The sequence below is a fragment of the Chionomys nivalis genome, chromosome 5 (assembly GCF_950005125.1).
Source record: "Chionomys nivalis chromosome 5, mChiNiv1.1, whole genome shotgun sequence".
NCBI classification, from domain to species: Eukaryota; Metazoa; Chordata; class Mammalia; order Rodentia; family Cricetidae; genus Chionomys; species Chionomys nivalis.
The window spans coordinates 60,226,836-60,245,094 of record NC_080090.1 but is presented as its reverse complement, the minus strand read 5'-3'; the positions used below and the strand labels follow the sequence as shown (position 1 = coordinate 60,245,094).

Sequence of the window (18,259 nt, the reverse complement as noted above, 5' to 3'; positions counted from 1 at the left end):
GAAAAAATAAATGTACTATTAACAAATCCCATACTAGAAGCAATCATGTAACAGCTTAAAGCTAAGATCTGTCATTTTAGCCCTAGTTTGTTATCAAGAGAACTGTGCCCATAGTCAGATGACATAAGAGTCTTTTAAGCACCTCTCACCAGAATTCATATAGTAAATAGAACGAATACTGTGCTACTTACAGAAGTAAATGGTAAAGAATATAGAAACAACAAAAACAGGTTGAAACTGAAGAGTGTCAAAGATAAGCAGAATATATTACAGAAATTCTAAAAATACTTCAGAGAATTTGTAAATTCTCATTAAATACTTCACAAATATTTGAAATCAAATAGGAAGCAAATTAGCAGAGCAATATTACCAAGTTTAAATAGTGGCTTAATAATGCTTAGGCACTGGGGACTGTGCAACCAAAGAAAGAACCAAATGAACCAAATCTCCTTCTGCATGTCAAAGAATCTAAAATAAGTGTGTCAGGAACTAGGAACAACAACTGCCCAGAGTGAGGACATGTTTATGCACACACACACACACACGCATGCATGCACACACATATGCACACTCCACTTTTGAACACATTCAAGTTCTTACCCTCTTCTGCTTCATCCTCCTGGGGTGACATTGGCCCCCCTCCACTAGTAGGAGTGACTGGCTCTTCTTTGTCAGACTCTCTGTGAAGACTCACCACTTCATATATTGCATCTCCAGCACTGCTATGGCCTTTTCCCTCAGACTGATAAAGATAAAATCATATATCTGAATATTAGAAATAAGTGAGCTAGACCTGGGAGAAGTTAGGGGAGGGGATGTGTGTGTGTGTGTGTGTGTGTGTGTGTGTGTGTACACATACATACATATACATATATATATATGGGATAAATAGTATAACAATAGTTCATTAAAAACAACTAAAATGAAGAACAACATATCACATTTATCTAAACCACGTAGAATTTGAAAGATTTTTAGTACATTGTCCTTGGCATAATTTAAGTGAATGATTTGCCTATGATTTTTTTCCAGTGATGAGATGTGTACATGTTGGTAAGCTTCTAGCATTATATACCAAACTAAACTTACTAACCATTTTGATATAATTCAATTATTCTTCAAGACATCACAAGTTTTAGGACAGACAGCAAATGATGCTTGATTATTGGCTATCTCATGCTGAGAAAGAAATAACAGCTAGACTCACCAACTAATGACTGTAACTCTATATAACCACTTTCTTTTCTGAGTCTAGGCTTGGGATCTAAACTCAAGTCTGCATGCTTGCTTAGAAGCAAACTATACCAATTGCACCATGGTGGTGAATATCTGTAATCCTAGCACTTGGGAACTGGAGACAGTGGGATCAAGAGTTCAAGTTCAATTTCAAAGCCAGGCTCAGTTACATGGACCCTACCTCTTAAAAAAAAAAATCCAAAGAGGAATGTTTAAATTAGAATACATTTCAAACTGAATTAAAAATGAAAACATAGAAATCATACTAGTGAGTAACATCTAAACCTAAACACAGTATACAGGGAGATTTACTACAGTTATGATTACTTAGAAAAGATCATCATGGTTACTGTGAATACATGATAGAGCAAAGTGATTCACCTCGTGCCAGATATGAGGCAGAAAAACAGCAACACACGAAGGAACGAGGGACAAGATAAATTATATCACCATCTGGGGCCAATCCTTCCATGTCTAAACCACAGACTAATATCCTTCATAAAAATATACAAAAATCTCAACTATGTATTAGCAAATCTTGGATGGGATTGCAGTTCAGTGGCAGAGTACCTATCTAGCATGCACAAGTCCCAGGGAACAATCTGCAACAACATACAACAATATATCTACATTAGCAAATCAAAATCAGCTACTTGACCGTTTAATGAAGGAAAATTATCATCCACAATCTGACTCAGCTATAGATGTTGTGTGCAATAATACTGACCAGTTGGCCAAATGAGCCCATGGGTGCAACAGTGGCTAGTCTGTTCATAGGGTAACCAACCACTTTCTTACACATTTGTCATCTGGTCCAACGAGAGGATTCAAATCTGATCCCACAAACAAGGTCAAAAGTTCACAACTGAGGGAGTTATAAGTCACAGTAGGGAAGCTACTGCAGCTCTTTTATTAAATGGACATGATATGGTTGTCATATTGCTTTCTAAATAACTGTACCCACAAACTAGTACTACTGTCTGTCAGCTATGGTAAGAATAGCTCTTTATGCCTTAGTCAGCAGTGACCTCAGAGTCTCATTAAGTGTTCAAAGTACTAAAATTAAATGACTTTTGAATGCCCAGTTATAAATGAGATAACCCATCCAAGACTCAGGAACAACATGGAAGAAGGGACAGAAAAAAAATTAAGAACTAGGGTTAGGGTGTGGAATGGTATCCTAACTTTTGGGCATGACATGGCTATAGCCATGAACTAAGAACAGCTGTGATTATATGTACAAAACTGAACCAGAAAACACCCTGTGATAGAAGATTCAGGGCCCAGACATCCCTAAAGATTTCTATGCATTTAAAGACTGATGGAGAATGAGAGATAATTTGTTCAAAAGCTCAGTCACCAATGAGATGCCCATATACCTGCAAACAACCCCAGGGGCTAGTTGAAAAGAGGAAAAGAATTGATGTAAGTAGGAAGAGGACAAGAAAGGATAAAGTGGGAGGGGATATGACTGTGATCAAAATATATTATGTACATGTATGAAAATATCACACTGAAACTCACTATTATGTATGCCAATAAATACACATACTATTAATGTTACATAATAATTATACAGTCAGAATATTAACTATTAATATGATAAATGTTTAAAATGTTATTTATACACAGAAATATATAGCAAATTTAATTAAATTTATTATAAATTTGTATAAAGGTCAAATTACTAATTTTATATAAATATATATGAATAAAATGGGAATTATCTGGAAAATGCAAAGCTAGTTCAACATTGGGAGAAAAAAAGAAGTCAATGTACTCCATAATATTAACAAATTAAAAAATGAAAGACCCCAGGATCACATCAACTGATGCAAAATATGAAAATTCAGAATTCATCCATGTTTTTAAAATACCTTCAACAAACTAGAAATACAATACAGTTTTCTCATCCTAAAGAGAACCAGTAGAAGGCTTATAACTAACTTCAAAATTAGCAGTAAAGGACTGAGAGCTTTCCTATTGAGTTGGAGAACAAAACAAGAATGCTCATTATTCACCACTACTAGACAGAATCTGGTTTTGTTTTGCTTGTTTATTAAAAAAAAAAAAATACTGGCCAGGACTTCATCAGATAGGATGTTAATACTGCAATTATCCTGATGTGGGATTCCCCTCTGTATGCTGTGAATACCATTGGTTAATAAAGACTGCCTTGGTCTGCTGATAGAGAAGAAGTTAGGTAGACAGGGAAAACTAAAGGGCATGATGGAAGAAAGGAGGCAGAACCAGAGAGAAGTCAGGTAGCCTGCTGGACACAGACACCGGAACTTTACCTGGTAAGACACAGTCTCATGGTGATACAGTTTCTTAGAAATGGGTTAAATTAAGCTGTAAGAGTTAGCAAATAAGAAGCTAGAACTAATGGGCCAAGCAGTGATTTAAATAATACAGTTTCTGTGTGATTATTTCGGGGCTGAGCAGCCAGGAAAAAACAAGTGGCCTCCTTACAACATTATCCTTCTTAGACATCAACAATTTTTTTTCTACAAAGGGCAATACAAGAAATACTTTAGACTTTACAAGTCACAACTGTTAAACTCTGCTGTTGTAATGGAGAAGTGTTACGTACTTCACTTGCACTCAGTTTTCTATACAAATCTACTGTTGTGAACCTAAATATTGTACTCAGCAAGTAAGTTCGAATGAGGTACTTTTACTAATATGATTTTGTTTTCAATAGTCATACATTATTAGACAACTAAAAATCAATCTGTATTTATGAAAAAACTGTCAAGTTTAGCAGCATAAATTTAAATACATAATAAGTACTTAACAAGTATAGGTTGACTTACAAAGGATCATTAGTTATACAAATTAATTCTAAAAGCTTTTTTCAGTATGAAAAATACAAAGGACCATATGGTGATATCTCTAATAATATACAAATCCTTACAAGTCAAGGATCAGAACACTGGCTATAAGTAAGGACACCAGATTAAGCATTTCTTCAATTTAAAACACTAATATCTTTGGTCATGATCTTTGGAGTAGGATTCAGAAGCAAGATTTATTTTCAAAGGATCACAGCAATGCTGGTGCAGAGCTGAACTGCAAACCTCTATCTACAAACCAGCCTTCTAACCTGTGAGTCACTATCCTACATAGAATCATGTAAATGGTGTACAGGTCATAAAAAATGTGGCTATAGTAAAAGGTTTTTAAATGTGCAACAACTTAATTCAAAATCAAACATGCAGTAAAACCCAAGGTTTTCTGGCAGAAAAAATTCCCACCATTACATCACATAACTTCAATGAAGCCCTGGCTCTGAATACAACATGTCCATTCTGCATTGCATATGCCATCATGTCACACATATCAATTACAGCCTGAAAAACAATGGCTCACATTTCTGACTGTCAAATATTATAAATAGTATTTTACTACACATATGTCTGAAACATACTCCACAAAAAATAAAGATTTTTCACTTTTTTCTACCATCATTCCTCAGCATGTTACTCTATCAAGCTAGTATACTTTGGATTATATTGCATTACACCACTTGTTTTTAAAATTATTATTTGAGTTAATAGTTGAGATTTATCTTTTTTTAAAATTCTATGAATTTTGCTTGGACTTAGACAGAATTTCCAAAATTTCTGAAATGACCTTAACTATACTTTGCCATTTTGTACTTTATGATGCAAAGCAGCATTCTCAGAATTGATTATAAAATCAAAATACCAATCAATTTTGAAAGACTTTGAAGATGCTCTGCATTCTGTAGTATCAACTATTCACCTAACAGTTCATTCTTTATACAAAAAAGCACATGCTTCTCATTAACATGTAGATTGTTTATATTTCAAAGAATTGTTATGTAATAAATTTATGAATGATTTATTATTGTAAATGTTTTATTTCTATACTTATTTTAAATATCTATACACCTAGTTCAGTACACAAATTTCTCATACAAAAAGGAATCCTGAGTGGGAAAAAGTTAAGAAATTCTGATATACAAGATTTCGTGTTTAACAAAAATTGTCTGTATAAATAGGGAATTTGTTTCCAAGGAGGTTTTATTTGCCTATTCATAAGACAAATAAGAATTATACTATAAATAGAAATGCTAAGTCAGCAAAACAAACAAAAATACATCCTATATCTTATCTTTCCATAGCTTGTTAATTTTCAGCTTTCAGCAGAAAGAATTATTATTATCATTATTATTCAGTTTCTCTTAGTTATTGAGCATATTTATATAAATAGGTATAAATTGAAAAGCATCTTCAATGGTAATTTTCATTTTATTCATTTTAATCTATTTCTATTATCCTCTAATCACATAGAAAGTAATGTGTTTTATTGTGACATTTTAACATATGCCACCATACTTTGTCCCTATTCATGTCCTCTTATAATGCATTCCCCGTCCTCATGCTCCCCTCTTGCTGCCTCCCCTTCGAAAAACAGTCCTCTCTTCTTTCTAACTTCATGCCATATGTATTTCATTTCTGTTTATCCGTTTTAACACTAGCAGTTCTTAGTTTCCAACCTAACGAAAAGTCAGACACCCAAAAGAGAAGAGACATTTTAGTAATTAGGTATCCTCGACCCCACCCCCAGTTCCAATGGGATATATTTTCTTTATAAGGTAATAGGTAGAGAAAATGTATTAGTTACTTTCCTAGTGACAACAAAAGAAATGTCTGATCAATACAACTTAAGCGTGAAGGGGGCACACAACAGGGACCTCACATTTTGAGGGCACAATCCATCAAGTAGGGAAGGCATGGTAGCAGTAAAGTGAGGTAGCAGCTCACACTGCAGCCTGTCAGCAGACAAAGGATGATGAATGCTTGTGTTCAGCATGACGTCTCCCTTTAATTCAGGTATGAGACCCAAGCCCATAAAATAGCACCACCCACAAAGTCAGATTAACCAGGAGTACATTCAGGACTTTTTACTAAAGAATGCAACATTATATTGAACTCTGGTTTCCTTCACAGAATCAAGGATTATGCTCTCTGCGGTAACATATATCAAGCAATCTCTACATGCATATCTTCAGGGGATGTTCTTCACTCACTTTATTTTAAAACACTTTTCCATTTGTTCATCTAAAATGGTCAGAGGGTTAGGGATTGTTAGGGACAAGTGTCAATGCTCAGATGCTTAGCTTACAGCTGTCAAGTTCTCTCTATAGCCACTGCTCAGCTGCAGCTGCCACCACCCTAAGGTACAGCCAGAAAGTCAGACCAGGCCTACAAGACAGAGCAGAGGAAGAGCAAGGATGAGATCTGGGGACCACACCACTTGTAACACTAGAGACAAAATGTAGACATCCAAGAAGAATCAAAGAAGATAGCAATAGCTACCATAGTTGGGTTGTTTGTTGCTATTCTGTTAACAGTCTATGCTCTGAAGCACTGCCTGGCAGATCTACCAGGTTACACTGAGATATATGCTAGACTGGAACTGGAGTTACCATGCCTGCGGCCCTCTAATAAAGGCTGTAATCATCATTACTGCTTCTCCACAGTCCCTTAGAGGTACTGGAAACCAGAATATTGACATCATAATCTCCACAAATGCCATGGAAGCTATCAATTGGAGGCTATGTCAGTGGCCAATTCAGGCTGTCATGACACCAGCAGAGGTCTAAATCTAGCTGCCAGTATCACTAGAGCGCCAAAGGAAGCCTTGGGAAGTACAATCGCTGAGTTTGGAGATTGCACCTACCTAGTGATATAACCTCTATAATAGCTGCAGAGAAAACTTTGTTCTGATGTCACAGCCGGTATGGTCATTAAAAATATTTCACTAGGGTACTACTTATGACTACTCCAGACACATTCCCCAATGCTGCAACCACTTTAGATGTCCCTATTCCAGTTTCTGAGAAACACCTCTCTCACCACTGACAGTCAGAACAGACAAGCCCAGTATGCCTGTTGGTGTAGGAGGTCCTTCTATATTTGTGTTGCTTTCATTGGTTATTAAAGAAACTGCCTTGACCTAGTTGATAGGACAGAACTGATAGGCAGGGAAGACAGAACAGAATGCTGGGAAAAACAGCAGAGACAGGCAGACGTCATGAATCTCTGGCCTGAGATGGACATAGGTTAGAATCTTGCTGGTAAGCCACAGTCACGTGGTGACACACAGATTTAATAGAAATGGGTTAATCAAGATGTGAGAGCCAATAAGAGGCTAGAGCTAATGGGCCAGGAAGTAATTTAATTAATACAATTTCTGTGTGGTTATTTCAGGGGTTAAGCTAGCCAGGTGGCTAAAAAAGCAAGCCCACTCCTCCTCATTACAGCCTGTGAAGACTGCCAAGCAATGCAGAAAGTCTGTGTTACCAGTCAGAAAATGACATGTATTTTGGACTGCCCTTTTCAACTACATATGCAGATTTCTTCACTTTCTTTCAGGTCAGGCTAGAAAATCTATGCTCTATTCTGTGCTATGTGCTATAGCATAGGCCCTAATAAAGCCTTCCTGGAATGATTTTACTGCCAACTGTTTGCTTGCTTGCTTGCTTGCTTGCTTGCTTGCTTGCTTGCTTGCTTGCTTGCTTGCTTACTTGTACCAGGGTCTCAAATAGCCCAGGCAGACCTAGAGCGTGCTATGTACCCAAGAATGATGTTGAACTCCTAATCCTCCCTCCTGCATCTACCACATGAGTGCTGGGATTATGGGCATATGGCATCATGCTTGGTTTAAGTTATGGCATGGTTCAAACCCATGGTTTCCAGCATGCTCTAAAGAGCTAGACCTATTAAGAAATATCCAATCCAGAATTCATCATTTGTACCTCAAGTAGAGTGAGTTGATCTGATGACATTACTACCAAGAGCTACAGGCCTAGAAAATGCCTACTATCCAGAGACCTGCTAAAGCTACCAAAATCTGAGATGGTTGGAATGGCTCAAGAAAAACTGCTGGAGAAGCTCTAGAACTGCCAGCAGTTTCTAATCCAGTAATGAGGAGCTGCTAAAAGTTTCTGGTAGTCACTGACTCCAGCTACTGAGTGTTTGCTTGGAGGTCTTGCCAAGAGCAGCTAGGAAAACAGTTAGTGCCTGTCAGCTGCTGAGAACTTTTGGTCAGGGCTATAATACTACATTTCCTTTTCATGATATCTAAGTTAAATTGAGCCAAAGAATCCTCGGCCAATATGTCAGCAATCAGACAGAGATAGAAAGAAAATACAGGTTATTTTAACATTAAATCTACACTTAGGACAGAGCCCATATCAATTAATGTCACCAAACAGACACTTATTGCTTGGTGAATGAATGAGAAAATAACCAAACAACACTATGTGGTAGATACTATCTTGACTTTACAAATAAAGAAATAACAGTTTATAAACACAACCAAATGACAGAATAGGGAACTAGTTTCATACCTAGTATCAAATTATTATCATTTCCACTTATTGTCATGTTATAGTCTAAAAAGTGCTGATGAAATCAGCTAAACCCTGGAATCACCAACACATAAATTCCTTCATTAACGAAGATGACTGTCAGAAAAAGTCCAGACCTTATGCTGGTGATCCTTAGCATTCAGAATGGGCTTTTCAATATGAGACAAGAGGAAATGAAGCCAGTTTCTCCAACCAATGATATTGCAAACTCAAAATCTCCAGAGCACATGCTACACATAAAATGAAACGTCTTCTGTGTAGGGGCACCCACCAATCACCAAAACATTTCTCCCTTGCCATAATTCCTCAGACACAGATAGGGCAAGCCAACTTGAACTTATAGGCCTTGTTCTCATTGATGGCTAAATGTGTGATAAAGCTTTTACTTTAACATTTTCAAATTTAATTTTTTATTTTCTTTAGAAGATCATAGATAAGAGCTGTATTGACAACACTTCCACATCTGCCTCTTCTCCCTCCAATTCATAAACATATATTCACACAAATTCATAAATACATATTCACACTACTGAATGCATCCAGTGTTGCTTATATATATACATGTGTTTAGGGCTGATCACTTGGGACTGGATAAAACAACAAGGATCTCATTCCTGAAGAAAAAATGTATCTGCATTTATCATCAATCCCTGATTGCCTGATAAAATTTTTAATTTAAAAAAACCCAGTACCATAGTATGCCTTCTATTAATTTTGAAAAGGGAGTCTTTGCTTGGTCACAATAACAGAGCTCAGTGAGGTAGAATAAACCTGCAATTCCAGCTATTCAGGAAGCATTATAATGTAGAAGAATTGCAATATTTGAGGCTAGCCTAGTACCTTAATAAGAGTCACCTATTCAAAATCTTAAAAAACTAAAACTTAAACTTTAGAAAATCACCAATATACATATTATCTTCATTATGAACACAGGCTCTACTCTAAGTTTCTACAAGGCTCATAGAAAATGGCATATATTTCCTCAAAGGAGCTTCTCCTATCCCCTATGTCATTTTACTGCTGTGGGTCTCTACATCCCTAGAGCACAGTACTGGACATTCTTTTCATCTACATGTGTCATATGCATAGCTATATATAATATCTATATATTTCCTTATTACTAACACGGAGATCCAGTAGAGTTTGGAGTTTAGTTTAAACACTATACCATTATTGTAGATATTATATCACATATATCAAAAGTAATCTGTCCTTCAGTTACTCTGACTATGACAGTCACTGAATTATCTTCACTGGTGCTCACTAATCCCAATGTCATAAAGGTCTCTAGTAATACTATTAACCCATACGCTAACTTTAAAGTAAGGAAACTTTACTCTCCTTACTAAAGTTTCCTTACTTTATAGTTAGAGAGAAGGATTCCTGTCAGGGCTTAGTTTTTATTGTCTATTGTGGAGAAGCCCATCTGCTCCACTATATATATATATATATACTTTATATTTAAAGTATTTTAAATATTTTTATATACTTTATATTTAAGCTCTAAGTGTTTATTTCATCTGTTTAAATCCAAAACATATTACATAAAACAACACATATAATGAGAGGTAATTCTTTTCACAGTCAGTATAAAATTCAGAATATCACTTTAAGACAGATGTTCCAATAAATAAATGCAATTCATTTATTAGTAGAGTTGAAACTCTCCATAATAAACATAATAAAAAGCAGAATGTTTTTCAGAACATTTGTGCTGAAATATGACATCAGATATGCTAACAGATATTATTTCAATTATTCAAACCTTACTGATTTTATTTATGAAATGCCAATCTAGAGCTGAGAAGAGAGTCACTCATGACTGTAATCTCAGCATTTTGGAAACTGAGGCAGGCAGACTGCCATCAAGTTTGAGGTCACTCTGGGCTACAAAATGAGTCCCAGGACAGTTGGAGCTACAGAGTGAAATCCTCTATCACAAAACAGGAAGAGACAGAGAGATAGGGATGGGGAGAAATCTGCATTTGTTTTATAAATGTTATCCTGGTATCAATGTTATTTCATAAATGACTGTATTATATTGCTATTACTTTAAAGTTAATATCATAAGAGCATCTCTTTTATAACATTAGTTTTTCTGCTTTTTATTTTTGTTTGCTTTTCTCTTGTGTACCTGCCTCAGACTGTCCCTTGTAATGTATCACATATCTCCAGAATAAGAAAGAATTCGAAAGCCATCCATGTTTTCAGGATTGCTGACTCAGCTACCTTTTAAGAATTAAACTATTTTATAGAAACCTCACCAAACTACCCAAATCACCTATTTTTTCTGGCAGACTATATCATCAAATGTGCCTAACTATGAAAGAAAACCAATTAATTCACTTGCATTTTGCAAGTTTCTATCTCTATGTGCCTGTTCTTTCACGCCTAAAAACAAGTCTGTTTCCATCTATTTTACAGCATTTACAGTGCTTGTTTACCATGTCAAAGGTCTTGGAATGAATCTCCATCATCACATAAAACCAGATATGATATCACACACCTGCAACCCCAGTAGTTGAAGATAGATCAAAAAATCTAAGAACATCTTCATCTACATAATGAGTTTGAGGCCAGCCTGAGCTTCCAAATCTTGCCTTAAAAACAAAAACAAAAAAATTGATTCTATACATTTGACACTACAAAAAGCATAAATCACTTTTATAGACAGCAATTATTTTTTTAAAAGAACAGATTTCCAAATGCTGAGCAATGTACTAGAAGCTGGGGAGAGAGTTCAGTTGGTAAACCACCATGAAATCATTAGGACCTTGATCTGATCTCCAGCACCCAGCACCCACATTAAAATGGTGAGTAGGATACTGTACAAGTGTAATCCCAGTGCTGTGGAGATGGAGATAGGAGGCTCCCTGGAGAATCCTAGCTGGCCAACATACTGAATTGGCAAGCTCCAAATTCAGCTTGTCTTGAAAATGGAGGTAGAAGTACCTAAGGACAACACCTGAACTAGACATCTAGCCTCAACATACACACACTTATTCCCTATATGCATGAACATGCACATAAAAGCATGCATGCTCTCAACAAAATATTGAACAAGCAATAAGATAGGCAAAATTCCAACATTAAACATCACTTATATTTTATAAGTGGTATATATATCACTATATTCAAACAGACTTGCCATCATACTGTCTTTTAGAAGTAATAAGCCTATTGGTTTCATTTGTTAAATTTTCAGTATATTGAAAGAATCTACTTGCTAGACAGGGGAAAGAGGGGACTGTATCTCTGTTGTAGGTCACGTGGTAATGTTTTAGTAAACTCAACAACAGAAAGAAAAAAGAACGGCAACAGAAGGAGAAGAAAAAAGCAAAGATAAAAATTGCATGCTTGTTTGGGGGTGTGGTTTGTGTGTCTACTGTATGTCTGTGCATATATGTGTCTGTATATCTGTGTATTGAAAGCCTTAAAGTTCTTATCAAATAGATCTTTCACTTCCTTGGTTAGTGTAACCCCAAGATACTTTATGCTATTTGTGGCTATCGTGAAAGGTGAAGTTTCTCTGATTTCCCTCTCTGCTTCTTTATCCTTTGTGTATAGAAAGGCTACTGATTTTTTTGAGTTGATCTTGTATCCTGCCACATCACTGTAGGTTTCATTAGTGGACTCTAGCCATAAACAAAGGACATTAAGCCTGTAGTTCACAAGCCTAGAGAAGCCAAATAACAAGGTGAACCCAAAGAAAAACATATATAGATCCTCTTGGAAATTGGAAGCAAACAAGATTGCTGAGCAAAAGTTGGGAGCATGAGGGTGGGGATTGGGGAAGGGGAGAGAGGGAGATAGAAGGGAAAAGGGAAAGACTGGAGAGTTCTTGGGGGAGTGGGAGGGTGGAGATGGAGGAAGGGCAGATATAGGAGCAAGGAAGAAGACATCTACATTAAGGGAGCCATTTTAGGGTTGGCAAGAGACTTGGCTCTAGAGGGGATCCCAGGTGTCCACGAGGATGTCCCCAGCTAGGTCCTTGGGCAGCAGAGTAGAGGGTGCCTGAACTGGCCTTGCCCCACTATCACACTGATGATTATCTTGGATATCACCATAGAGTCTTCGTCTGGCGAAGGATGGAGATAGAGACAAAGTCACTCATTAGAGCAACGGACTGAGCTCCCAAGGTCCAGTTGAAGAGCAGAAGGAGGGAGAAGATGAGCAAGGAAGTCTGGACTGCAAGGTGTTGGTCCATCCACTGAGACAGTGTGTCTAATCTAATGGGAGCTCATCAAATCCAGCTGGACCAGTACTGAATGAGCATGCAATCAAACCGGACTCTCTGAATGTAGCTGACAATGGGGGTGGACTGAGAAGCCATTGATAAAGGCACTGGGACTTGTTTCTACTGCATGTACTGGCTTTTTGGGACCCTAGTCTATTTGGATGCAAAGCTTCCTAGATGGGGGGGGGGAGGGCTTGGACTTCCCACAGGGCAGGATTCCCTGCCCTCTCTTAAGGAGGGAGGGGGAGGGAGGAGGATGAGTGGGGGAGTGGGAGGGGAATGGGAGGAGGGGAGGAAGTGTAAATTTTTGAATGAAAAAAATAAATTTAAAAAATAAATAAATAAAAACAAAAATAATAATCACTACTATCAACTAAGCAGTTATCAAGTCATAATCCCTGTTCTAAGGACTTTGCATGATTAGCCTCTGTTAATTCTGACATCTCTTTGAGGTAGTATAATTATAGTCCTCATTTCAGAGAGTTTACCTAAGGTTATACAAATAGCAAATGCACAGTAGTGTGTGTTGGAATACAAACTATAACAGATCTGACTTTCATCTATTATTTGAGAGAATATGAGGAAAAAAAACAGCTTGTGAAAGGACATCCCATGCAATTTGGTGTCTTCCCCAAGAATCTGAAGTAAACCTATCTGAACACAGAACTATTTCTTAGACCATCAAATAAATCTAATGTTCTTAGAATAAAAGGAGTTCTGGACATGGAGTGTTAAATCTCTCTGAAACTCAAAATAAACCATTTTCCTTTGAATAAAGTATTCATGCCTGCATTCAGATTTTCAAAGGCAATCTTAACTACATCAAATGTCCACCTAATTCCTTCCTTCTACCAATGCTGCCAATCTATACTAAAATCTCCCAGCTACGATCCACAGCTACAAATTGCTCCAGTATCTGAAGTTACAAGAAGATAGTCTGGCCTTCCTTGGAGCAGTCTGGCTAGAGGTGAGGATAATAATCTCAGTTCTTACTATGAATAGTCATGTGGATATTATTAATTATTCAAGCTTTCTATATTCCAATACTATGTTTTTACTATTTCTGTTCAAGACAGGTATTTCTGTTGATTAATCAATAATATATTTTGAACAGATTTCCATAGGTTTTCTTTAATACAGATCATACTACTAAAGTTAGAATCCACTTTCTTCAGATTTAAGATGCATTTCAATCAGTTTCACATTTAGAATCGCTGAATGTTACAAGGAACCTAATTTAACCTTTTCACTTCACATTAAACAGTCGTGCTATTACTAAGAAAACTCTGATAGAATTCACAATAGCCACATTAACATTAGCAATTTTTAATGATAAAATACTTAGCAATACTCTAATTTGTGTGTGTGTGTGTGTGTGTGTGTGTGTGTGTGTGTGTGTGTACACAGAGAGAGGGAAGGAGAGAGGGGAGGGAGAGGGGAGAGGGCAGGCAGGCAGGCAGAGACAGAGAAACAGAAATTTTATGTGAACACTAAAAGCTAACTTTTCCTAGTTCTCCATGAGTCAGAATTTATATCATAATTATTGACTGTCATTATAAGAATGACAACCCATTTTCTATACAGTTCCTTTATACAACTTTGAATAATCCTTTGGAAAAAATTAATTCCTTGACAGTGCTAATAAGCTATCGAAAAGAATAAAAGAAAAAAAGGCAAAAAAGAAAAGTAAACGGAGAAAAAGTGGGAAATCCCATAAAATACTAAAAGACATTTGGAAGACTGAAGTTTTGAATACTGCTCATATAATGTTCTTTACAATATACTACAAAACTATGCCACAACAATTAAAAACTGATGAAAACTACCAGCTAAAATAATTTAATGAAAGATAAAAACCAGAGTAATTTCAAAGTACCTAACAAATGAGCCCTAAGCTATATTCATATTTTTAATATGAAACTGAATAAATGTCTTCTGTATTTACTCATTGATTTTACCACATTGCATTTTGAATATTAACAGTTACAAAGCAGACAGTATTATTTTGAAACACTCCTGGCTATCCTAGAACTCATCCTGTAGACCAGGCTGGCCTCAAACTCACAGATCTGCCTGCCCCTTTCTCCCAAGTGCTGGGATTAAAGGTGAGTGCCACCACTGTCTGGCATATTATTATAAAATTAGGAGAGTGGGTAAACTAACAAAACACACATGAAGGATTTTTACACACTAAAAATAGACATTTTACAAACTGACACTATTAGAATTTACATTATTTTCCAGTTACCTTCTTCCTTTATTTTAAAATAGAAATTACATGTTTAATGCCTTCCAGACAAAACAGGACTAACACACATAAACTCAAAAACACTGTGGCAAAAAAAAAAAAAAAAAAAAAAAAAAAAAAAAAAAACACTGTGGCAGCATACAAAGAACCTGCATAGGTCTAAGCTAGATGGGACCCCAGCCATAAGAAGAAAAGTGGACTGATAAGCAAAGTGAGAAAATTAACTAATATAAGATTACTTATTGCAAAAAGAGATCACCATTAGATATGCTTGAACTTTTTATTTTAACTTTATAAGCATAGAATATTTCCATATCTGTGTATTTTGGAGAGATGCTGTTATGTTTTTGTTGCTGTTTGTTTGTTTTGGTTTGTTTGGGGGGTAAATGCTTCAAGTAATGTAGACAAAAGCAGAAACTTAGTGTTTTCTTGATCAGTATTTCCAGTAAATACGATCATCCTTTACAGGAGCTTGATTTCAGGTTTCTTTAGACACATAACTTGTGCATTACATAAATGTATAGTTTTCAAACGTTACATTGGGTTGACTTTATTTAAAGTCAACTTAATTTTTTTAAAGGAACTTCACTGCTTTTGCTATGCTGTAAGGGAGTGTATTTACATTCAAATAAAAAGCAGGTAGACTAGGGATATAACAGTTGGTAGATAGAGACTTGCCTGGCATTACCCAGGCCCTAGGTTGGAGCCCTAGCTATGTACAGGTTGTGGTGGCATCCATCTATAATCCTAATACTTGAGAAGTGGAGGAAAGTCATCCTTAACTACTTAATCAGTGTGAAGCCACCCTTAGATACATGCAATCCTGTGAAAAAAAGAAAAGATGGACAGACGGACAGATGGATGGAAGGAAGGAAGGAAGGAAAGAAGGAAGGGAGGAATGGACGGAAGGGATGGAGGAAAGGGATGGACGGAAGGAGGGAAGAAGGAGGGAGGGAGGGAGGGAGGGAAGGAGGGAGGGAGGGAGGGAGGGAGGGAGGGAGGGAGGGAGGGAGGGAGGGAGGGAAGGAAGGAAGGAAGGAAGGAAGGAAGGAAGGAAGGAAGGAAGGAAGGAAGGAAGGAAGGAAGGAAAATTTAAAGATAACAATGCTCCTACACAAAGAACAAAAACATCCTACCTGCTTCAACCTCATGAAGAAAGTCTCTGTAAAAGTCTTTCTGCTAAAATACCAAAATCTTTCATTTGCAGGATATACACGAACTACTGTCTCCAGGAGAAAGCGAACTGGTTCCACCACCTCTGTGACTACCATATCCACTGCCACAGTCATGTACACCCGTTTATCTGCAACAGAAAATTTCTGGGTTTTATTATTCCTTGATTATTGAAGAAAATAAGATCTCCTTGGCTTATACAAGAATTACAGTACTAGAAAAGCAAATTAACTTCTATATATTTATTTTTAAATATTTTCTAATTATTCACTAAATAAGTAATCAAGTATTACAAGAATGTCTCTCAGTCACAGATTATTATTATTATTATTATTATATCATAATCAAGTATCTAAATCTCCTGACAGATGTCTTTTTCCATTCTCTAAATAGGATGCTTAATATAACAAATAAAGACTGTGGAGAAATTTGAAAATGCCTTGGGTTGCATTTCCAGCAACATACATACATACATACATACATACATACATACATACATACATACATACATACAGCAGGAAAGCAGATAAAATGTTGAAGATAACTTTTACTCTAAAATTACTGGATTTCTTAGACAATCACTAGAAAATCAAAGATGCATTCTTTCAACCTAGAGCAGAAATGGCAGAAAGTGAAAGGTATGTTTGCAAACTAGAGGAACTGCATAGGCCTCTCATTTTAATCTCTATAGTAGAGCACTGCTGATATAAATATCTCCATGTGCTGTGAACTAAGAAAAACATCCTCTGAAGAATTCTCAATACTTTCACTGTTCATAATGCATATATTTTCTTGTAAAAATAATTAATTGAGCTGGGGAGATGACAGTAACAACACTTGTACACTTGGGTGAAAGGAAAATACCCAGCAAGGACATTAAAAAGTGAGGCAAGTTGGACATACCTACAGTCCTAGTACTAGGGTAGTGCAAGTCAGAAGGATCACTGGGCTTTCTGAATGCCAGCCCGGCTCCAGATTCAGTGAGAATCTCTGTCTCAAGGGACTAAAACAGAGAATGATAGAAGAACACCCGACATCTTTTACTGGTCTCCATCCACATGGGCACACAGGTATGCGCACCACCCCAGTCACACCTATACCACATAAATCATTATACACATACTCACACAGTAAAAATACCATTACTAAAACTTCAGTGAAATACAACATGCAGTTTTCACATATATGTACATATATGAGTATAAACGCATATATGTATACATGTGCACATATTATTTACACATGTAAAAGCAGAAGTACGAAAAGTGTTTTAAGGGATTATAGTGTTATCAGTCACATATCTACTTAGTATTTAAAATATTCAATTTGTTGCAAAACTTGTTACTAAATGTAGACTATTCTAAGCCAGAACCTATTTTTTTCCATCATGATAGACTAAAATATGAATTCCATTTTATTTAATTTCCTGCTTGACACTTATTAAGAATTTTGGGCTTATGGCTTGATCATACCATACAAATGAATAATCTTTTCTTTGTCTCTTAAATCTGTTTTGTTTTGGTTTTTTAGACAGAGTCTCAGAATATAGCCCTAGCTGGTCTGAACTTACAGAGATCTGCCTGACTTTGCCTCCCAAATGCTGGAATTTAAGCAATATTCCTCTATGGCCCTAGCCTTCTTAAATATTTTTAAAATTTGACTTGTCCTGTTTTTAATTCTAAATTAAAGGAAAATACAAATATCCAAAGGCATAATTGAGATAAGTGTAAATATTACTAAGTGAAAGTATTTACTAAGGACAAGTATCCCTACCAATTCAAGAGAATTTAAGATTCTCTAAACATTGTACTTCAACTAGAGTACCATAAATGTACAGGGTGAAGAAGAGTGCATAAGATATAAATTTAAATACTCAAAAGGATCTCAAACAAAATTAAGAGATATTTTGTCTCTAGTGCCTAAAATGTTTTCATAAAAAAATCAAGCCTTCTTTAGCTTG

The 18,259-nt window shown here is 36.2% G+C and overlaps 1 protein-coding gene across 4 annotated transcripts in view; it reads right to left on the bottom strand.

The window, feature by feature from the left end:
- The window catches only part of Rabgap1l (RAB GTPase activating protein 1 like), a 659,411-nt gene that overhangs the window by 544,813 nt on the left and 96,339 nt on the right, over positions 1-18,259 (bottom strand). For all 4 annotated transcript variants that reach the window (XM_057769682.1, XM_057769683.1, XM_057769684.1 and 1 more), the window contains 2 exons: positions 16,263-16,429; positions 601-742 (listed from right to left, as the gene is read on the bottom strand). In XM_057769682.1, the coding sequence (XP_057625665.1) occupies positions 601-742; positions 16,263-16,429 (309 nt within the window). The remainder of the gene's footprint in view (positions 1-600; positions 743-16,262; positions 16,430-18,259) is intronic.